The 22,715-nt window shown below is 49.4% G+C and overlaps 1 protein-coding gene and 1 pseudogene across 4 annotated transcripts in view; both read right to left on the bottom strand.

The window, feature by feature from the left end:
- LOC143677474 (uncharacterized) overlaps positions 1 to 3,044 on the bottom strand; it is a 29,499-nt gene extending 26,455 nt beyond the window's left edge. For 3 of the 4 annotated variants that reach the window (XM_077153464.1, XM_077153461.1, XM_077153463.1), the window contains exons 1-2: positions 1,972 to 3,044; positions 282 to 472 (exon numbers count right to left, since the gene is read on the bottom strand). In XM_077153464.1, the coding sequence (XP_077009579.1) occupies positions 2,175 to 2,645 (471 nt within the window). In that variant the 5' untranslated portion in view covers positions 2,646 to 3,044 and the 3' untranslated portion in view covers positions 282 to 472; positions 1,972 to 2,174. Of the gene's footprint in view, positions 1 to 263; positions 473 to 1,971 lie in introns of those variants that run through there. The other variant, XM_077153462.1, reaches the window with a different exon arrangement.
- Positions 3,045 to 8,708: 5,664 nt separating this feature from the next.
- On the bottom strand, positions 8,709 to 10,969 carry LOC143677472 (nuclear pore complex protein Nup153 pseudogene; annotated as a pseudogene).
- Between the last annotated feature and the right edge of the window lie 11,746 nt (positions 10,970 to 22,715).

Raw genomic sequence — 22,715 nt, 5'->3', positions numbered from 1 at the left:
CCCCAGCCCCCAAGTGCTTTCCTTGGGTAAGTCCCTGTTCCAGGACATGCTGCCGCAGAACTGCCAGTCGAGGACAAGAAAGTGCCCCCGTGTCAAATACCTGGCCGCAGGCCAGCCCCAGGGCACATAGGGGATACGTGGCCACGACACGGGGGCCACCCCGACCTGCCCAGCAAGTCACTGACCAGTGCGTCTGATCGCAGCCGGGGGCTCCTGTGCCCTCGGGCAGACGTGAGAAAGGACCCAACGTAAGACACACGACCTCTGTGTCCAACAGGCACCTTTAATGGACACGTCTCCACACAACAGCCATGGTGCACAGAGAGCCAGGCCACATGGGTACAGGGACAGACGAGGGGAGAGATGAGGGCCAGGCAGGCAGTGTCCACGGGCTCCACTTCACCATGCCACGTCCTCGGCACTTTCAGCCAAGCACTGAGCAAGGTGGCCATCAACGTCCAGCTGGGACATCCTGCGGGTGGGGACAGCTGGTCACCCACTTGCTGGGGAGAGACACGCCCTCGCCCTTCCCTCTGGACACTGACCCCAACTGCCCATGCAGAGAGAGCTGACTGCTGCCCCCTCCCACGAGTGTCCCTCACCCGCCCTCGTGCCCTGCTGTAGGGCCAATGCTGATGTAGGTGGAAGTCGGGGTGAACCCACGGCACGCCCAACCAGCTGCAGCTGAGAAAGGGGTCTGGGGACCACAGGCAAACAGCTCAACCCCCAGGCTATACGGACTTCCTGGGCCACCCCAGCCGAACGTCCAATCAAGCTGTTGCTTTAGTGTCCTTGTAGGTTCCTTGCAGTGGGCTGGGAAACACGGGGCACTTGCTAGGGATGAGACTTCTACCCCAGACCACCTGCATGGGATGGGGGGGTGAAACCAGCCCTCCGGGGCCCCGGGAACCCCGCTTCCTGGCAGATCTGCCAGTCCCACCAGCCTCGAGCAACAGCTGCAGGCAAAGACCACAGCAGAAGCAGAGACCACAAGCGCAGGCACTGTGGGACACAGTGGGCTGAGGCCAGGCAGGTCCCCACCGCCCCTCGCACCCTGGCCGCCATCGGGGTCCAGGCTGTGGTGAGGCCGGCAACAGCTTTCCCACCCCTGGCAGATGCTGCTCTGAGTGCAAATTCCCAAGGCCACCGGGCATCCTCAGAACCAGTGTCCTGGCACATCCCCAGGCCAGCAGAGGGGTCACTGCCCAGTCGTTGTGGTGGCAGCCCTGGCGGAAAGCCCCTGGGAAGCGTCCGGCCATCCTCCCTGCTCCAGCCTGCTCTGCTCCCTCCCTTAGTGCTCGGCCAGTGGGTGAGTCCTGAACTTGGGGCGGCAGCCGAGTTCCCCACACTGTGGTGGCTTCGGGACTGAGTCTCGATCAGCACCCAGGCCTCCTGCCACCCAGAAGGGGACGGAGCACAGGTTCCATCTCCCCTAGAAGGAAGCCCACAGCCTGTCCCGCCTGCCCCCCCGCCGGCTGCTGGAGAGGAGCTGGGCGGCCCCTGTTAGGTGACCAAGGGGCGGTGGGACCTGAGCTTGGTCTGTCTGCTCCAGCGTTCCCAGCTGCGGGCAAGCCCCTGGGGTTCAGCGCTGCACCCGTCCTCTTCTCGGAAAGCCCCAAGAACAGGCCAAAATGAGCCATTCTCTGGGGTGGCTGCCAGATGCCATCACAGCCACTAACAGGGGCACCTCCCAATTCCTCTGGCCCAAGGTTCCTGCCGTGCCCCGCCCTGCACCAGCACAGAAGTGGGCGTCCCTGATGGCATGGGGCACGCCTTCTCCCCGGCCACCTCTGCACCCCAGGGGCCGGTGTCCGACCGAGGTGTTCGCGGCGCCAGGCTGAGCTGGACCTGCCCTGAGTGTCGCCGATGGCCCACCTCGAGGGCCTCAGCCAGAACTCGAGCTGCTCAAGCAACTGCTCCACAGGTCGAGGCCAGGCTAGCCTTCCTGTCTCAGGAGTCTTTTCAGCCTACCTGGAAACACAAGTGACCCAAACACAGGAAGTCCCCAGGGAACAGGAGAGGGGCAGCACGGGCCTCTGCGGGGCGCCCTCACATCCCCTAGACTGCCCGTGGGACAAGGCTGCGTGCTGGGCAGGACGCCAGACGTGGGGGCCTGTGGGGCCCTGTGGGCATCGTTGGGCACTGCATCCCTGCGCCCAGGACCGGCGGCTGCGTCAGGTAAAATTTAAATCAGGAGGATCGCGGCCGCGCGCCCTCGTGCACGAAGCATGGTGTCGCTGGCACAGCGCACGCCGAGGACCCTCAGGGGCACGTGGCCTTCCCACCCCTGACCTAGGGGCTTGGCGCTGGGAGCGCCGGGCAGTGTGGGGGAGCCCCGCACCCGACTTAAGAACCCGAGTCTCGCAGCTGGAAAAGGCGCCGTCTGAGCAGTTTCCGGGAGGACTCGGACCGTGTGTCCTGACGGCAGCCGGGTCTGCTCCCGGAGCCCGCGGCGCCCCGAGGAACCTGCCCCACCCGAGGAACCTAACCCGCGTGCCCAGGGACAGCCGCGCCGAGCTGCTAAGGGCCTCTCGCAGCCTGCGGGTCACTCGCTGGGGCTCGGGCTCCTGGCACGCGGGATGCGCAGGCCCACAGCCCCATGCTGCACAGCAGGCGTCTAGCTCCTCGGCAGAATCAGGGTCCATCCCCCGGACTCAGAAGACAACACCTGAATGTCTCCATTGGGTCCACCAAGGACGAGGCGCCTCGGTACCAGCGACGGGGACTTTTCTCTTAAGACTCGACAACCTGAGCCCTGGGAGCCCAGCACACCCGGGGCCATTGGGGCCGCCTCTGCTGGGGGGCGTGGGGCCAGGGCAGTCTAGGCCCCCGCAGCCCTGGGGAGGGCAGGCGGCTGGCAGCCAGGCCATGGGTTACCGGAAGGCGGGCAGCAGCATGAGCCCTGCCCTTCGGCCCATTCTATCCCTAAAACGTTACCTCAAGGGGTCACAACTGGGCAGCGCTGAGCGGGTGGGGGGCCTTGGCCTGTGGACGAGGGCTGTGGCTTCCACAGGGTTGAGTCACCCAGGGAGCCTGGTGGGGACACTCACGTGGACCCGAAGGGGGCCTGGCACATGGGACAGCTCTCCAGGGCCTACGGCTTCTCCCCCGACGGCAGCTCCTCGGCACTGGGGTCTGTGGGCGGCTCAGGCGTGGCGTGAAGGCGGGGCGACAAAGCTGAAGACACCGACAGGGACCCCGGGTGCCGCCCCGCCGCGGAAGACAGCGAGGAGGGGCCGGCCAGGCCCCCTGCGGCCCCTGGAGCCGGGGGTAGAGGGGTGTCCAGAGAAACGCCCGGGGACCCACCGTGAAGACTTCCGGGGGTGCCTCGCAGTCCGGGCCGGGCCGGGGATCCTGCGAAACCGCTAGTTCGTCGGGGCCCGCCCCCCACCGCGGCCTGCCCGCCCCGCCGCCTCGGGCTCGCGCCCCCGCCCCGGAGGCCCCACGTGGCCCCACCTGGCCTGGCGCGGCGGGCAGCGGCGGCAGCGGGTCCCCCGCCGGGCTCGGGTCGGCGCCCGCGGCGCGCAGCAGCGCGGTCCACAGCTGGTCCCGCTCGCTCGCGGCGTCGCCGAGGAACCACGACGGGTCCCGAGGGCGCCTGGGGGGTGGAGGGCAGGGGGCTCAGCGGGGGCGCCCACGAGGGAGGGGCGCGGGCGGCGCGGAGGCACCTGAGTGGGGGGCGTGGGGCGAGCACGCAGCCCGCGCCCCCGGCCCGTCTCCCCCGTCCCCCGCGGGCGGCCTCCGGCGGCTCAGCCTGAACCGCGGCCTGCGCAGCGCCCCCGCGTCCGGCGGAAGTGGAGGGAGGCCCGCCCCGGCCCGCCCCCGCACGGTCTCCAGCCGCCCGCGGAGACCCCGACCCTGGGGGACGCCTACCCCAGCCTGGCCCCTCGCCGCCCTGCGCCCCAGGCGCGGGTGGCCGTCGGAGCGGAAGGCCCCCGGAGCCCACTCTTTGGGGAAACTGAGGCTGGGCGGCTTCCGTCGCCGCCGCGGAGGCGGGGCAAGGGCGCGGAGGCCATTTTCCAGAGGGGCGGGGGCGGCTGCCCTCCCAGAATAGCGGTCGGGATCTCCCACCCCCAGGGGCCCCTTCCCTCCTCCCGGGCCCTGCCGTAGGCCTCGGAGGAGGAGGAGGAGCAGAAAGTGGGGGTGCTGGAGGTTCGGGGGCCCCACTTTCCGCCCCGCGGCGTCCGGCCCTGGCGGAGTCCCTAAGGAAAAGAGGCAACCCGAGCTTGAGGGAGGGAGTGGGCGCCATGGGGGAGCCCAGGGACGCCCCGGCGAGCCAGCACCCCCCCCTCCGGGACGTGGAGGCTCACCACGCGGTGGCAGCAGACTCTCAGGCACACCCACGCCCCTCCCGGGCCTGCAGCCCTGGGCATAGCTGCCCCTGCAGGGGCCTCCGGGGCCACCCCCAACCTTCCAGGGCCTGGGTCTTTGGGAGGGGGGTGCCACAGGCAGATGTCACTCCCCTGTGGGGCCTGCTCGGACAGGTCCCCCCACCCAGGCCTACCACCTCGGCCTCTCTGGGCACCCCTCATTCAGGGCTCTGGGAAGGGGGCCCGGGAGCTGGAAACGCAGGGTGGCCTGGGGTCCCCTGGAGGTGTGGGGCCCCCAGGCCCTCCTGAGTTGGGCTCAGGTCTGTGCCCTCCTGCACACTTGAGCCCTGGAGTCTTGGGCCAGCGAGGGGCGCCCCACTTTGCTTTTGCCTTCGCCATCCGGATGCTCATTCACCCCCAGGCCCAAGGGAACAGGGCCTGGCCCCGGGGCCAGTCTGGCACCAGCTGACCGGACTGAGAGCACCGGGCAGCCGTCTGGACAAAAAAAGAAGAGGCTGTGGAAGCTCATCTGATTCCAGATATGATGATGGAAGAGGGCCACCAGGAAACCCTCCCCGAAGAGTGGGTCGAATCAGTCATCTGCGTGGACCGAGTCCTCCTTCAATGGCTGGTGGGTGAGGAAGGTCAATGTGTGCTCTAAAAAGCAGACAATTGAACATGCACACTCACAGTGGAAGGAAACCATTAAGAACAGGAGGGCAGACCATTCTGGACAAATAGAGGAATGTGTGTGTCTAAACAGGAATTGCTCTGTGTCCTCACACAGATGAGTGAGGGCGTGCTGGGAATTCCCTCTGCAGGGATCTGGCAGGACTGACATGCGGTTCTAGAAGTGCACATGTTTTGTCTCATTTTTTTGTATAGTTTATTAAAGTATTAATATAGTTTTAATAAGTAAATATTTTTAGTTTGCAAAACCAACTCTTCATCTTTATATAGTTAAAACACATAAACTTTGAATATGAAGAAAATAAATAAAAGACTGTATTCGGGGGGGGGGAAAAAAAAAAAGGCCTGGGGCTGGGCCTCCTGGTCTCCTGGCTGCTCTGGCCAGTCCCCCTCTGGTCAGCACCCGGCCCCAGGAAAGGCGGGGGACTGGAGGCCTCGGGTGCAGAGGAGAGCCGTGGTGACCCCACACTGGGGAGCAGGCACGGCAGGTGCCAGCATGTGTCGGGAAGCCCCACCCCTCCCCTAATCCCGCCGGCCCGCCCGCCTGCTGGCTTCCCCGACAGCTGCCAACCCGACCCCGCCCCCCAGGCCCAGACAGAAAGTCTCCTGCGGCCTTTAGGAGATGCGCTAGGGGCACCCCCACCTCAGACTCCCCCAGGTGCTGTGGAAAACGGCCCGACGGGCGGCCAGAGCCACTGGAGAGTTGAACTTGGTTAGAGTCTTCTCCGGAGCCTTCTAGAAAGTTTAGCGTTAATTGGGAAGTTATTTCTCTTCAGGAGGACTCTTGCTCTGCAGAAACCACTTTTATAGGACCCTCAAATCAAGTAGTCATGTTTATAAAAGAATATTCCAGTGCTTTGGAGTGGACACCTCTGGGTGATTGTGGTCGCTGTGGGGGGGTCCTCGGCTCAGCTGAGAAGTGCAGAGGGAGTCAGGGGTCAGTGTCCGAGGCCGTGTCATTCTTTGTTCCCTTGGGCCCATTGGAAAATGATGCTTTTGTGGACAGCAAAGCGGACCCCCCCTCAGCTCCAAAGAGCCTCCTCCAGAGCCTGGCGCTGTCTGCTGGGCACTGGCACCTTCCCCTCCAGGGCCGCTGGCATCCCTGGAGTGGCTGTGCCTGGCCTCCCCGAGGTGGGGGTGGTGATAACACCCCCCGGCCTCTGGGCCTTTCTGGAACATTCCCATCCGATTTCTCGCAGGCGGCCTCTGCCCCGCGGCCGCCCTGCTTGCTGGGTTTCCATGCAGCACCCCTGGGGGCACGCACACTCTTGAGCCACAAGGGGCAGCCCAGCACCCCTACAGGCAAGAGTGGCCTCAGGGGGCAGGACTCCATTTCCAAGCCCCCACCCGGGGTGGTTGGTACAGGCAACAGGGCTGCCCCTGGGGCAGGGTCCTCAGGTCCTACCCGCCTCTGGGTCTTCGGGAAGCTGAGACCCTGTAGCAGCCTTCAGCCTGGGTCACGGCAAACTCCCCGAACCCCATGTTGTCAGGTGCCAGCTTCTCAGGTCCGGCTCTTGGACCTCGGGGCACTGCCCCCAGCCACGCCATCCTGCCACCGCCTGGCCGCCTGCCTCAGGCCACAGGGGAAGTGGCAGCTGCCTCGTGCTCTGTCACCCAGCCTCAGGCCCACATCTCACAGTGGGGCTCAGACGTGGCCGGCAGCAGACAGGTGCCCCGTGGTTCTCCACGGTCTCCCCAAGTCTTCTCTGACCGCTGCCCCCTCCCCACCCCTCCAACTCTACAATCTACAGGTGACAGGGCCTGGCTGCCAGCAGGAGGGGCTGGCTGGGGTCAGCAGCTGGGGCCACGGTCCCTGTGACAACCTCCAGGCCCACATGAAGCAGTGGGGGGGCTGGGGAAGGAGGAGGTACAGGAAGGTGAGAGACCCCCAGTGACAAGGGAGGTGAAGAGGCAACGGGAGGGGCCAAGGGGCAGGGGTCAGGGACAAGGAGGAAGGGCCTGGGGTGCCCTCAGGGTACAGCCACCTGCCCAGGCCACTGCAGCCAAAGCTGGGAAAGGCCCCCCAACCCATCTCACCATCTACAGCCCCTCCCTGTGTGGCTGAACTCCCCCTGATTCACCTCCCCAGTCGGTGTCTGGGGAGCACCCAAAGCTAGGGTTTCTGCGGGGCACCCCACCGCCGTCCTCACTCAGGCCAGCCTGGTGCCGACCTGTCCACGCCTTCCAGCTGGAAGGTCTCCAATCCCCCACTGGGTTCAGCCACCCAAGCTGCGGAGGGGCCCAGCTGACCCCGGCCCACCCTGGTTCCTGCACCCAGCGTCCCTCCCCCTCCCCCACAAGCTGACCCCCAGCGACTCCCCAGGGTCCACACATGTACCCCGCAGTTGGCAAGGGCAGCCGGGCCTGGACACAGTGCCCGTGAGTGGATGGCGCTGCTGCCGTGCGGGGCCTGCTGGGCCGTGAGTGGGGCGGGCCGTGGCCTGGAGTCCGGACCTGGCACATCCTGAATGGACTCGCACGAAGAAAGGCTGCCCTTGACTCTCAGACACCTCCTCTGAGGAATCCGTCCGTGCCGGACAGGCCCCAGGACAGCCAGTTCCCTCCAAGGGCAACATCTGGGGTCTGCGGAATAGCCGTGTCTGGGGGGGGATGGGCAAGGGGGTGGCCGGGCCCGCGGACTCCTGCCACCTGTGGGATCCGCCATCTCAGTCTGCATGCCCAGGAGTGAGGGGTGTAGGGAAGAGAGCGGGGGTGGCTGCCCTGGGCCCGCTGCCCCTGGCCCCTCAGGAATGGTGGGTGACAGGCCTGTGCTAAGCTGGCTAACGGGCCATGGGGGCGGCGAGCCCCTGATTGTGGATTTTAAGATACAGTTCCATGTTCCCAGATACTAGTGCTTCCTTTGTTTCTCACCTGAGACCTCAAAAGCAAGTGTGGTGAGAAAAAGGGGGAAGAGAAATGAGATAAAGTTTCAGTGGCTGAGAGATTTCCAACAAAGTGGGGAGGTTATCCAGGTTATTCTTATACATTATATAGATATCCCTTTTTAGTTTATGGTGTTTTGGAGTGGCTGGAGGGAAATATCTGAAACTAGTGAGCTGTGTTCCAGTAGCCATGTTTCTTGATGATGATTGAACAATGATAGAACTTTCACAATGTGACTCTGTGAATGTGAAAACCTTGTGTCTGATGCTCCTTTTAGCTACTATAGCAACAGAAGAGTAGAACATATGGAATAAAAATAAATAATAGGGGGAACAAATATTAAATTTAGTTTGAAATGCTAGTAGTAAATGAAAGCAAGGGGTAAGGGGTATGGTATGTACAATCATTTTTTCTCTATTATTGTTTTATTTCTTTTTCTATTGTCTTTTTATTTCTTTTTCTAAATCGATGCAAATGTTCTAAGAAATGATGAATATGCAACTATGTGATGATATTAAGAATTACTGATTGTATATGTAGAATGGAATGATATTTTAATGTTTTGTTTGTTAATTTTTACTTAATAAAAAAAGTTTTTTAAAAAAAGTCATCATGTCCATTTCAGTACATATAAAAATATTTGCTTAATACTTTGTGCAATACTGATTTTTGTCCAAACAAAATTATATCAAAAAAGCCAATAAATTCACATCAACAATCCTCAATTTTAAAAATAAATGGATTAAGGCAACTTTGAATAATGAGATTTCCATAATAAGATCTGAGACAAGATTAAACAAGCAACAAAAAATTTCTAGCACAAAATTAAAATTTCAAGTTCAAGATTTATTTTATGCCAAAAATGTATAGAAACAAAATAGTATTTACACATTTTATAATAAACAATGAAAAAAACAAGGTAGGTGATAATCATAACAAGGAGAATGTAGAAATAGCATATAATTATTAAACTGAGAACTAGATAGATCTAACAAGTCCTGTGCATGGGCCAGTCTTAATCAGGCTTCTTCTATCAGAAAATTTTAGTGCCCCATGTACCTAACTCACTCACTTCACACATACACAGCATAAACTCAGCATAGAAATCACTCATTTCAACACCCTCTAATAAATACAAAACTCCTGAAATATAACTACAACCTCAAAGAATTCCATAAATGCATATCAATGCACATGAATGGTGCAAACAAAGAGATTTTACACAAAGTCATTCATGTTTGGCCTCTATTCTTGTGTACAGCCAGACCATGTAAACTCAGTGAGTAATTTTCTGGATCATATAATATTCTTGCTGAAGAATCAACCATCACTCCGGCTATTTTTTTTTTTTGAAGGGGTGAGGCATAAAGAAAGAGCGAGGAGGAAAATCTCAAAATTAAAGATGTCTGGCAGATCTCACTTCAGATAACTCCAGCACATAGTATAATCCCTTATCTGAATGCAGGGAACCAGCTCTTGTTAATAAAACTATTGGGTATAAAACCATTGTGACTATTTCCCACATCTGAGAGCAGTCTTTATCTTACAAGCAGAAGATGAAGTTCCAGAAGAGAAAACATATCTTTCCCATTTAACTCCACTGTAAATGCTGCTGGAGACTGGTTAAATAGAAATCCTCCTGAGCCTGAAGGCTGGGCTGGGGCTAGAGATGTGTGGCAGATTTGCACCAAATGTGAACACTCCTGATGGATTATTGTTTGTGAAGTTGAAATTTGTAGTGCTGATGCCAAGTTGGAAAACCAAATTGGAATTAGGAGTTGTTCCAGAGCCAAATGCAGACTGACTAGGCTGTTATGCAAACACAGGAGGCTCGTACTGCTTCATACTGTGCCAAAAGTAGGTGGTGGTTCAGGCTGAGAACCAGTTGGAAATAATGCTACTGAAGATGATACAGAGCTAAAGCCTGGGGGATTAGGCCGGTTGGCACTTTGACTTTATGCAAATGTTGGAGACTTCTTAGCACCCAATGCTGGACTGGCAGATGTTGAAGGTCCAGTGCCAAATACAAAGGAGGATCCTGAAGAGCTAGATGTGGTTGTAATTCAAAGTTGAAACCAGAGATTGAAGTTTATTGGCTGACTTCCCAGACCAAAGACAAATGGGGTGACAGCTCTACCAATGCTAGATGAGGCTGCTGGTTTCTTATCTTGAGAAAATAGCAAAAATTGATATTTGCTGGATTCAGTAGAGTTACCAAAGACAGAGCTGCACACAGGATTGCTGACCTGTCCTAACACAAAGGTGGCCACAGGTAGCACCAGAGATGGTGCTACCAAAATGCTAACAGTGATATGAAACTCCAAATTTAAAATCTCCTATGTGTTTAGAAAATTTAATCCTCCACTTATAGAATTCATGGACCCAGAATCTGATGACACACCAAATTTGAAGCCTCCTTTAAAAGTTTCCAGTGTTTGTTAAAGTCTGAGAAGGCCCAGAAGGGGATGATGAGATCACAAATTTGAAGGTTGAGGATGCTGGATTTGAAAATGAACAAAGCCTTTAAGCTCATATTTTCTCCCCAGCTTTGCACTTTCACATGCTACACATTTGAAAGATTGCTTTATTCTATCCTAGGCATACTTCACAGTCCCAGCTTCCCTCTGGTTTCTTAAACTTGTCCAATTCCAGCTGCCTTCCAGATGACAGCCAGCCAGCTAGAGTGCTGCTACTTGAAGCAGGTACTAAACTCTCTGGTTTTGCAGACATACAGGACACATCCTGATTTTCTTTTGCATTATTAGAAACACAGCCTATTGGACACTCCTAAGATTTTGTGGGTCTTTTGAGCTCATCTCCAAATCCAAAAGTACCAGTGGTCACAGGGCAGCTAGAAGATGAAGCAGTCATATTTACAGGCTTTCTGAAGCCACTGGCCATGTAAGAAACCACTTAACACCAATTCCAGGTTTGGCTGTTTCACAAGCAACACATCTTACTGCTTCAGGTTTGTTGTGCACTAAACAGGTATCACAATCCCATATTCCTACTGCTGGCTTACATTTGTGTCCAAAGCGTGACCCTGATGCAGAGACAGTTGGTTTGCCATTTATATTTGATGTCACAAATCCAGTCTGTTTAGCAGCTTTGCAGCTTCACAGACCAGGCACTTCTGTTCAGCAGCACCTCTTGATGGCAACTTTGCAGCTCCACAGACCAGGCACTTCTCCGGAACTTTACATGTTTTACGCCGCAGTGAGGATTGACCTTTTAAATTTTCCCCAAGTCCAATTACACTAGGAGTAAAGCTACTTATTGCTGGTTTTGTATCAACTACCTGCCTTGTCTGGAGTAGACATGTTTTACGCCGCCGTGATGACTGACCTTTTAAACGTTCCCCAAGTCCAATTACACTAGGAGTAAAGCTACGTCTTGCTCGTTTTGTAGGAACTACCTCGCTTGTCCGGAGTAGACATGCTTTACGCCGCCGTGATGACTGACCTTTTAAACTTTCCCCAAGTCCAATTACACTAGGAGTAAAGCTACTTGTTGCTGGTTTTGTATCAACTACCTGGCTTGTCGTAGTATGCTGAGCAGCAAAAGGATCTACCTTCGGTGATATGAAACCAGGGTTTCCCACAAAATCTAGGACATTTCCTTCTTTCACAGATTTTACTTGGCTAAAAAGGCCTTCACAAACGTCATCCGGTTTCTTCTTACAGCTTGTATTATTCACAGAAGTGATATTTTGACCTGAAGTATTTATCACTGGGTCTGAAGTACTAGTGGTGTCAGAGATTTCTCCTTTTGTAGCAGGCACAGTAGATGGTGGAGATTGTATATCTGCCTCAGTCACTTTTACAACTGGAGATGAAACTCTGAACTCAGGAATGCTTGAGTTTACAGGCCATGTAAGTAACCACTGAACACCAATTCCAGGTTTGGCTGTATCACAAGCAACACATCTTCCTGCTTCAGGTTTGTTGTGCACTAAACAGGTATCACAATCCCATGTTCCTACTGCTGGATTACATTTGTGTCCAAAGCGTGACCCTGATGCAGAGACAGTTGGTTTGCCATTTATATTTGATGTCCCACTTCCAGTCTGTTTAGCAGCACCTCTTGATGGCAACTTTGCAGCTTCACAGACCAGGCACTTTTCCGGAACTTTGTTCCGGAGCAGACATGTTTTACGCCGCCGTGATGATTGACCTTTTAAACTTTCCTCAAGTCCAATTACACTAGGAGTAAAGCTACTTATTGCTGGTTTTGCATCAACTACCTGGCTTGTCGTAGTATGCTGAGCAGCAAAAGGATCTACCTTCGGTGATATGATACCAGGGTTTTCCACAAAATCTAGGACATTTCCTTCTTTCACAGATTTTGCTTGGCTAAAAAGGCCTTCACAAACTTCATCTGGTTTCTTCTTACAGCTTGTATTACTCACAGAAGTGATATTTTGACCTGAAGTATTTATCACTGGGTCTGAAGTACTAGTGGTGTCAGAGATTTCTGCTTTTGTAGCAGGCACAGTAGATGGTGGAGATTGTATATCTGCCTCAGGGACTTTTACAACTGGAAATGAAACTCTAAACTCAGGACTGCCGGTCCTGCTTGGAGAGGTCATTTCTCCCTTATTTGTGTCCCGTGATGATTGACCTTTTAAACTTTCCCCAAGTCCAATTACACTAGGAGTAAAGCTACGTCTTGCTCGTTTTGTAGGAACTACCTCGCTTGTCCAGAGTAGACATGCTTTACGCCGCCGTGATGACTGACCTTTTAAACTTTCCCCAAGTCCAATTACACTAGGAGTAAAGCTACTTGTTGCTGGTTTTGCATCAACTACCTGGCTTGTCGTAGTATGCTGAGCAGCAAAAGGATCTACCTTCAGTGATATGAAACCAGGGTTTCCCACAAAATCTAGGACATTTCCTTCTTTCACAGATTTTACTTGGCTAAAAAGGCCTTCACAAACTTCATCTGGTTTCTTCTTACAGCTTGTATTATTCACAGAAGTGATATTTTGACCTGAAGTATTTATCACTGGGTCTGAAGTACTAGTGGTGTCAGAGATTTCTCCTTTTGTAGCAGGCACAGTAGATGGTGGAGATTGTATATCTGCCTCAGTGACTTTTACAACTGGAGATGAAACCCTACACTCAGGACTGCCGGTCCTGCTTGGAGAGGTCACTTGTCCCTTATTTGTTAATGGTTGTGAAGGACTGATGGGTGATGGAGAGGACGGTGTGGCTCCAGAGGAACTTGAACTGCAGACAGTCAGTGAAGAACTGGTGATTGGTGGAGAGATTTTTGATAATACCGGTACTTCCATTCCCTTTTCCTTTGGCAATTTAGTTGCAGCAAAGTGTGTTCTGTCTTGCCTTGTTTTGCTGCCTCCATTCCCTATTCCAGAAGATAACCCGTTGGCTGCAGGTAGATTGAAATTTGGGCATGGAAATCCACTTTCTTGTTGTCTATTTTGTCCTGGTGTCACACTTTTTTCATACTGAGTATTGTGCTTGTACTTGTCAGCTATTCTTTGATAAGTCTTTCTCAATTTATGAGTAAGGATCACAGATGGTTTAAAATGAACAGCGTGATTTGTTGCTATGGAAACTGGCTTTGGGATCAAAGGTCCCTTAACAGGGGGATACTGAGAGTCCAGCTTAATCTTTTTATCCTGAAAATCTGTGGAATATATATCACTTCTATCAAGATAATTCACAGCTGACGAAACAGCAAAAGGTATTTTTTTTGCATCCTGTAGAGGGCTGGACATCTTCTCTAAGGATTGTAATATTCGCCGAGCTGCTAAACTAGTCACACCCAGAGATTGTGCATTGAGTTGCTTAGCTTTCATCTGTCTTCTAACTGGTGCCTGGTAAGGAGTACTCCGTAGTTGAGACCATCCTGCAGGAGCTGAGGCAGCACCATATGTTGCTTTTCCAGGATAAAAAGGAGAATCCCCAAACTGATTTGTTTGAAGGATCGAAGAATTCCCAAGTGAAGAGGGATATGTTTCAAAGGCAGACAGGTTGAATGCTGGGTTTTTTGAGCTGGTGGCAATGTGCTGTGGGGCAGCTGGAGAAGCCTCAGGCTCTATGGAGCACAGAGGTGGGACTGAAGGATACTTTGCAGCAGCTATGTCTTTATCAGAAGCTCTTGAAGAAAAATCACTGGTAGTTGAGCTGTTATCATCATGCTGATTTTTCTTTAGAAAGGAAAATCCAGAACCGCCAATTGGCAATGCCAATGATACAGTCGACCGGTGGTATAAGGCAGGGGATTCCAACACGGAGAACCGCAGATGGCTCTGATGAAGAGAAGGCCTTGTTGACACATCTGCATGACTTGAAGCAGAGCTAGTTGTTGAAGGTTCTTCTGTATTATTGACTGTTGGTGCAGGAGTGATCCTCCCATCACTAGTACTGGAGCTCTCCTCAGTGGCCTGCGTGAGATGCTCATCTTCTCTATTTTCCTGCCCACGTGGTACCTCCCCTGTGTCTGCTGAGCACCCGTGTACATCTTCATTCGTGTTGAAGTATCTCTGCAGCCATCCTGGCACAATATTCCTTATGGATTCTGTAAGCCTTCTAAGCATGCCCCCATGCCTCGGTCGCCCCTGCATATAAGGCTTAATCAGCCCTTTGTGGATAGTTCGTGTCCGGATCTTGCCGCCGCCCCTCCCCAGTCCTCCGGCTCCGGAGGCCATGGCGAGGCTCTGCGGCTCCTGGTCGGGCCGGCGACCGGGCGGGTAACGGGGTAGGTGAGAGGGGCGGGAGAGCGGGGAGTGGGACCTTGGGGCAATCCCCCACCCGGGCTTGGCCCAGATGGCCGCCCGGATGGGGACACAGCACCCCGGGGACCGCGAGGTTGAGAATACGAGCAGAGCAACAGTGCTCACTGGCAGAGGGGGGGCTTGGCAGTGGAGAGACCGCGAAGCTGGCTCCTGTCCGGTAGTCCCCCGCAGGAGCCCCCGTCTGTGACATCACGGACTCCATGGAGATGCCCCGCAGAGAAAGACTGGGAGGCTCCTCGCGCTGCTGAGTTCCAGCTGGACCCACGGCCTGTTCTTTTCCGTTGCTCAGGTGGTTGCTGCTGCACCTGAGGCCCCCCGGTGCCGCCCGCCTTCCCTACCCCTTTGTGCACAGCTCTGCCTATTCCGTTGTTTTTAATGAAGATATGTCCACATTTATTTCAAACATAATTCTATTGAGCACTTAATATACTATAGCACATTGTGAACATAACTTTTATATGCATTGGGAAACCAAAAACAACGTGGAATTCACTTTATTGCAATGTTTGCTGAATTGCAGCAGTCTGGAACCAAACCTTCAATATCTGGGACCCCCTGGATAAAGATTACAGGCTGCCTAGGGGTTAGTTTAGGGGGCTGAATAGTTCTAAAATTCTTTATTAAGAAAACAACACCACTATATGCTTCACCCCATGTCCTTCTCCCACAGGAAACCATTTTGATTGTTTTACACTTTTTCCTGGGTGTGCCATCTCCATTTCATCCCTAAGAGCTAGCTTGCCTTCTTATGCCTAAGCCCTGCGATGTCAGAAAGAAAGATAGATGTTAAAGATTGATATAGTATAATCTAGGAATGCCTAGAGTGTATAATAATACTGAAATGTACAATGTACAAATTTTAAAAATGCTTTTGCATGAGGAAGAACAAAGGAATGTCATTATTGAAGGGTGCTGAAAATAGATGGTAATTAATATTTTAAAATTTCACCTTATGTGTGAGACTAAAGCAAAAAATGTCTGTTACAAAATTTATATTTTGACTAGTGCATTTCCTAATATAACTTATGTAGATAGTTTGATTGAATGCCATAAGTACTTGGAATCTCAGGTAGGACATGAGAGTTTGTTGGTTTATCCAGAGTGATGCCCCGATGAATCCCAGAGTGATTCGATCAGTGAGTGGAAAAGTATCTGCAAAGCCCCCTTCGGGGAGTGGTGAGAACAGGGAGAAATTCAACTTCCCCAAGTTGAATTCTTGATATTCTCACAAGCAGTGTGAACAACCAAAGTTATAGGCTGAGCCCCCAGTCTTGTGGTTTGTTCATATGTAACTTAACCCCACAAAGGATAGGTCAAGTTTACTTAAAATTTAGGCCTAAGAGTCACCCCCAAGAGAGCCTCTTTTGTTGCTCAGATGTGGCCTTTCTCTCTCCAACCAACACAACAAGCAAACTTACCACCCTCCCCCTGTCTACGTGGGACATGACTCCCAGGGGTGTGGACCTTCCTGGCAACGTGGGACAGAGATCCTGGAATGAGCTAAGACTCAGCATCAAGGGATTGAGAAAAACCCTAGAATGAGCTGAGAATTAACATCAAGGGATTGAGAGAACCTTCTAGACCAAAAGGGGGAAGAGTGAAATAAGACTATGTGTCAATGGCTGAGAGATTCCAAACAGAGTCGAGAGGTTATCCTGGAGGTTTTTCTTATACATTAAAGTAGATATCACCTTGTTGTTCAAGATGTAGTGGAGAGGCTGGAGGGAACGGCCTGAAAATGTAGAGCTGTGTTGCAGTAGCCATGTTTCTTGATGATGATTGAACAATGATATAGCTTTCACAATGTGACTCTGTGATTGTGAAAACCTTGTGTCCGATGCTCCTTTTCTGTACCATATCAACAGACGAGTAGAACGTATGGAATAAAAATAAATAATAGGGGGAACAAATGTTAAAATAAATTTAGTTTGAAATGCTAGTGATAAATGAAAGCAAGGGGTAAGGGGTATGGTATGTATAATCTTTTTTTCCCTATCATTTTCTTTTTCTGTTGTCCTTTTATTTTTTTCTAAATCAATGCAAATATTCTAAGAAATGATGAATATGCAACTATGTGATGATATTGTGAATTACTGATTATATATGTAGAATGGAATGATATGTTAATATTTTTGTTTGTTAATTTTTTAAAATTAATAAATGAAAAAAAAAAAAGCAATTCTGAAATAGGTTACCAGGGGCTGAGAAGAGGAAGTTATTGCTTAATGAGTACAGATTTTTTGAGGTGATAAAAAAGTTGGGGTAATGAATACTGGTGATGGAAGCAAATTACTGTGCAAGTAATACTACTATACAGTTGATAGTGGTTAAAATAGGATATTTGAAGTTGTACATTGTTAGTACAATTTTAAAAATGTTTGGAAAAAAGTAATTCTGGAGACTTTGTTTCTTTTCATAGTCTGATACAAGTATCAGTTGCCACACTACCAAATTTCTGCAGCAATTTTTATCTAGAGAAGCAAGCTGGCTCACCATTTATATCTGTTCATGTGCTGGAGCTAATGATAGCTGCCAACTTTAAGTGAAGGCACACTGTGTGTCACACACCATTGGGCTCTTTATACATCAAATCTTCTCAGAAAATCCATGGGGTAGGTAGGTCCTATCATTATGCATATCTTACAGTTGAGAACACTGAGCCTCCCAAGAAGTGAAGCTGCCCAAGGGAAAAAAGATAATTGTAACACTGACCAAGAATACTGGTAACTCAGGAACCATGTTATTTCCAAAAGAGCAAAAACTTCTGAAAACAAGAGTATTTTATTTTTACTTTAGCCAGCAGTGTTGGTAAAAAAAACTCTCAACTTTCAAAGCCAACTGTGTTCTGTCCCCAGACTTCTTCTTGGATCATGAATTCATATCCAGCTGACAAGTGCTCCAAAGAAAAGAAACCCAAATTGTGAGAAAAACATGCCTATTTCCCATCAGAAGAAAGCTAAGAAAGCTCCCAGCATTTTTCCTGAACTAGCCTTGGAGCAAGTGGCTTCATCTGGAATGGCTGAGGAAAGGCCAACTCTCTCCTTCCCAATCACCCCCACCAAAGAACACCAGTTGCTCACAGCAGTCGCAGAATCTATACTGGATGCCCTCGAAGAGGAAGAGACTTCAAAGTCAGACCTATAAGGTCTGGCCTCTGAAGAAAAAAAATCTTGATTTGAGCTAACCAAATCAGTGCTTCAGGACCACTTATTCCAAATTCACATTTTGCCAGACATTCCAAAAGAAAGGCAAAGTATCTGCCTCACTTCAAGGCTATGGCCACCCCCAACATGCTACACTGTTGTCTTCAGGTGGAACTGCTTTCCATGGTGAACTTTTTCTCCTGGGTTAGGCCCAATGGTGCTGAGGGGATCTGGTCACTAACAGTCATCGTTTCTTTAAGAATTCCAAACCACATACTTGTCTGGTTTAATTCTTCCTTTTTTTATCTTTTCCCCAAAACCTGTTTTACATCTTCTAGCCTAGTTTCAAAACTACAAACACACTGAAACTAAAACAGGAAACACAAAAATAACACAGGAGCCAAATACCATGGTATGAGATAGTCAATACTGTAGCTTATACTCAAATCGTCCCACCTCAGCCTTCTCAGAGGCTGGAGAAAATTTAGCATGCTCAGGAACTCACAGACAGCCATTGCAAGGTCCCTCCAAGACTACATGGTCACGTGGGTCCAAGAGCCCAGTTTGAGATGGCAACAAAACCAACATCAAGCTGTGTTTTTCTCGCCATAGGAAGCCCGTGTGTTTTCTGGACTAGAGTTTCTGCCCCAGCTCCAGGGCTGGAGATGTCAGCTCCAAGTAGCAGTGAGGTCTGGAAATTAATACTGAAAGCTACGTTTTGTCTGGATATCATCAAGAATCTGTTGCAGCTCCTCATCTTCAAATCGCCCCTCCAGGCTACAAGAAAATCAAAAGAAAGGGATAATTAGTGATTAAAGGGTCTCCCCACACTCTTCTTTAATGCACGCTTATCTATGAGCTTGCCACACATTCTGTTGTTATTTTCTACTTTTTTTCAAAGAGACAAAGAGATTATTACTAGGCACATAGTAGGAGAGCAGATAGCCTACCAGCCCAAGATCTGTCTCCCAGAACTGCAGTAATTCTGGTAAGTTTTTATTAAAGAAAAAGATGGGCAGGGTTTAGGGTAATGAGAACAGTGGCCCCAGATGATGTAATTAAAGGTGACCTAATTATTGAGCATGTGCAGATTGATTACATGCTTAGTCACAGAACATATGTTAAGAAAATGGAAGAATGGGGTACAGGTGACTTGTAGGTTGAAGTCTAAGCTACTGCACATGTCAGGCAGGTCCATTTTGGTTAGATTCAGTCTTGGTTATCAAGATAACTTTGGAGTTGGGGTGAAACCCACTGTATATTTATGCATAAGCACTTTTTACTATATATTTTTTCTATCTGTTTCTTTTCCTTTTATTTCAAGCATATAAAAGGTAATACAAAATAAGTTAACCTTAACAGTTAGCCCTATTTGACTTAGATTTCTTTACTAAAACCTGACAGAAACTGATGGGCCTTGCGTATGTTGTCCCATCCTAGTACCTTCCCTTTTTCCCCCAGAAGTAACCACTATCCTATACTTGGCATTTATCATTGTTATACAAACCTTTATACTTATTATACATAAGTATCCATACACAATATATAGCATTATTTTTCAACTTTATAAGGAATGGCATCATAAACATGGTTTCTTTCTGCAACTTTTTTTCTCTCAAAATTAATTTTAACACACATTCTATGCTGTTTCAACTCTTTAATTTTTTTTCTTTCTTTTTTACGTGCATGGTCCAGCAATCAAACCCAGATCTTCTGCATGGAAGGTGAACATTCTACTGCTGAAGTACTCTAGCTCATTAAAATATTTACTGCTGTAAAATCCACATTGTATGAAGATATAATAAGCTATTTATCAATTTTCTTGTTGACTGACATTCGGCAAATTTCTGTAACTACTAACCAAGCTGCAATGAACACTGTAATATATGTCTTCTTGTAAACCTGCTTGAGAGCATATACCTAGAAATGGATTTTTGGATCACATGGCATTAACTTTACTAGATGGAGCCAAATTCTCTCAAAAGTTACTGCAACAATTTACACTCTTACCATTCTTCCTAACATTTGGTGTAGTACGCCGGCCGTATATACCTAAATTTTAACCTTAATTTAAAATTTAGAATTTCTTACCTCCCACTACTAACCTTGGTATGAGGGCCTTGGACTCCTCAGCAGACTCTGGGCAAAGATTGGCCAAACAGGCCAACTCAAACTTATGAAGCTTTTTCTGGAGCAACAAGCTGATCATAGGAAGAGAATCCAAAAGAAAAGATCAGAGACTGCTCCACAGGAAAAGGGGGCATCAAATATAGCTAGCAAGGAAAAAGTAGAGCACTCAAAATCCTTCTACTATGGCTAGGTATGGCTGCAAAATCCTACTTTCAAATCATCTCCTATACCTAATCCTGGAGAACAGGGAAGTTCCAGTAAATCAGTCACAGGCCAAAAAGGGCAGAGGACTACAAGTTTTGAAAAGCCTCAATATTCTATATGTACAACTCAGGAACTTAAACTTTTGCCCAGAATTTTGTCCTCTGTTCCCTGCTTTTCTTCAGTTTCCTTTGATTTTAATTTTATGTCAACCAAAAAATGCAAACATTCTTAACTTATGATCATTCCGTTCTACATATATGATCAGTAATTCACAATATCATCACATAGTTGCATATTCATCATGATGATCATTTCTTAGAACATTTGCATCAATTCAGAAAAAGAAATAAAGACAACAGAAAAAAATTCATACATACCATATCCCTTATCCCTGCCTTTCACTGATCACTAGCATTTAAATCTAAATTTATTTTAACATTTGTACCCCCTATTATTTACTTTTATTCCCTACGTTTTTCTTGTCTGTTGATAAGGTAGGTAAAAGGAGCATAAGACACAAGGTTTTCACAATCACACAGTCACACTGTGAAAGCTATATCATTATACAATCACCTTTAAGAAACATGGCTACTGGAACACAGCTCTACATTTTCAAGCAGTTCCCTCCAGCCTCTCCATTACATCTTGAATAACAAGGTGATATCTACTTAATGCTTAAGAATAACCTCCAGGATAACCTATTGACTCTTTGGAATCTCTCAGACACTGACATTATTTTGTCTCATTTTGCTCTTCCCCCTTTTGGTCAAGAAGGTTTTCTCAATCTCTTGATGATGAGTCCGAGCTCATTCTCGGATTTCTGTCCCACGTTTGCCAGGAAGGTCCACACCCTTGGAAATCATGTCCCACGTAAACGGGGGAAGGTGGTAAGTTTGCTTGTTGCGTTGGCTGAAGAAAGAGGCCACATCTGAGCAACAAAAGAGGTTCTTTCGGGGTTGGCTCTAAGGCCTAATTTTAAGTAGGCTTGACCTATCCTTTGCAGGGTTAAGTTTCATATAAACAACCCCCAAGATTGGGGGCTCAGCCTATTGCTTTGGTTGTCTCCACTGCTTGTGAGAATATCAAGAATCCTCCACTTGGGGAAGTTGAATTTTCCCCCTTTCTCACCATTCCCCGAAGGGGACTTTGCAATACTTTTTTACTCACTGCTCAAATCACTCTGGGATTTATTGGGGCATCACTCTGGACAAACCTACAAACTCTTATGCCCTACTCAAGGTTCCATGTACTTATGGTGTTCAATTAAGCTGTCCACACAAGTTATATGAGGAACTGCACTAGTCAAAATATAAATTTTGTACCAAACAAACATTTTTTGCTTTATTCTCACACATAAATTAAAATTTTTAAATATTAATTACCATCTATTTCAATACCCAGCACTAATGACATTCCTTTGCTCTTCCTCATGCAAAAACATTTCAAAATTTGTACATTTAGTCACTATCATTATAGGCATCCCTAGACTATACCATCTCAGTCTTTATTGTCTATCTTTCCTTCTGATTTCATTTGTGCCCCCAGCCCTTCTCCCTCTGTCATTCTCACATTCAGCTTCATTCAGTGTTTTAACATAATTGTACTGCAGTTAGGTAGTATTGTGCTATCCGTTAATGAGTTTTTACAATCAGTCCTGTTGTACAATCTGTACCCCTTCAGCTCCACTTACCCAATATCTTACCCTATTTCTATCTCCTGATGGTCTCTGTTACCAATGAAATTCTCCACGTTTACTCACTAATGTCAGTTCATATCTGTGGTAGTTAGATTCAGTTGTCAACTTGGCCAGGTGAAGGCACCTAGTTTTGTTGCTGCAGACATGAGCCGACGGTATAAACTTCATCTGTTGCTAATTACATCTGCAGTCAGCTAGGAGGCGTGCCTGCTGCAATGAATGACGTTTGAATTAATTGACTGGTGCTTAAATGAGAGATCGCAATGTAACACAGCCCAAGCAGCTTGGCATACCTCATATCTCAGCTCTCGCAGCTCAGCCCAGGCCTTTGGAGGTGCAGAAAGGAATCACCCTGGGGAAAGTTGCTGGAACCCAGAGATCTGGAGAGAAGGCCAGCAGAGATTACCCTGAGCCTTCCCATGTAAGAAAGAACCTCAGATGAAAGTTAGCTGCCTATCCTCTGAAGACCTAGCAAAACAAATCCCCTTTTATTAAAAGCCACTCCATCTCTGGTGTGTTGCGTTCCAGCAGCTAGCAAACTAGAACAATATCAGAGACCATACAGTATTTGTCCTTTAGTTTTGGGCTAATCTCAGTCAGCATAATGTCCTTAAGGTCCATCCATGTTGTTACATACTTCATAACTTGATTCTGTCTTACAGCTGCAAAATATTCCATCATATGTATATACCACAGCTAGTTTAGCCACTCATCTGTTGATGGACATTTTGGCTGCTTCCACAGAGTACCATAAATTTATCAGATATTTTGACTTGAAGGAAATTCTCTTTTTGTAAGAATCAAACTAAGCTTAGCTCTCACGAGGATGACACAAGCAAGGAAAAGGGAAGGCCTCTGATGTAAGCTTAGAATTGGTGCCAAATCCTTAATGGCCAGGG

This window comes from Tamandua tetradactyla, chromosome 3 (genome assembly GCF_023851605.1).
Source record: "Tamandua tetradactyla isolate mTamTet1 chromosome 3, mTamTet1.pri, whole genome shotgun sequence".
NCBI classification, from domain to species: Eukaryota; Metazoa; Chordata; class Mammalia; order Pilosa; family Myrmecophagidae; genus Tamandua; species Tamandua tetradactyla.
The sequence above is the reverse complement of the archived record's forward strand: the minus strand, read 5'-3'. Positions and strand labels throughout refer to the sequence as shown.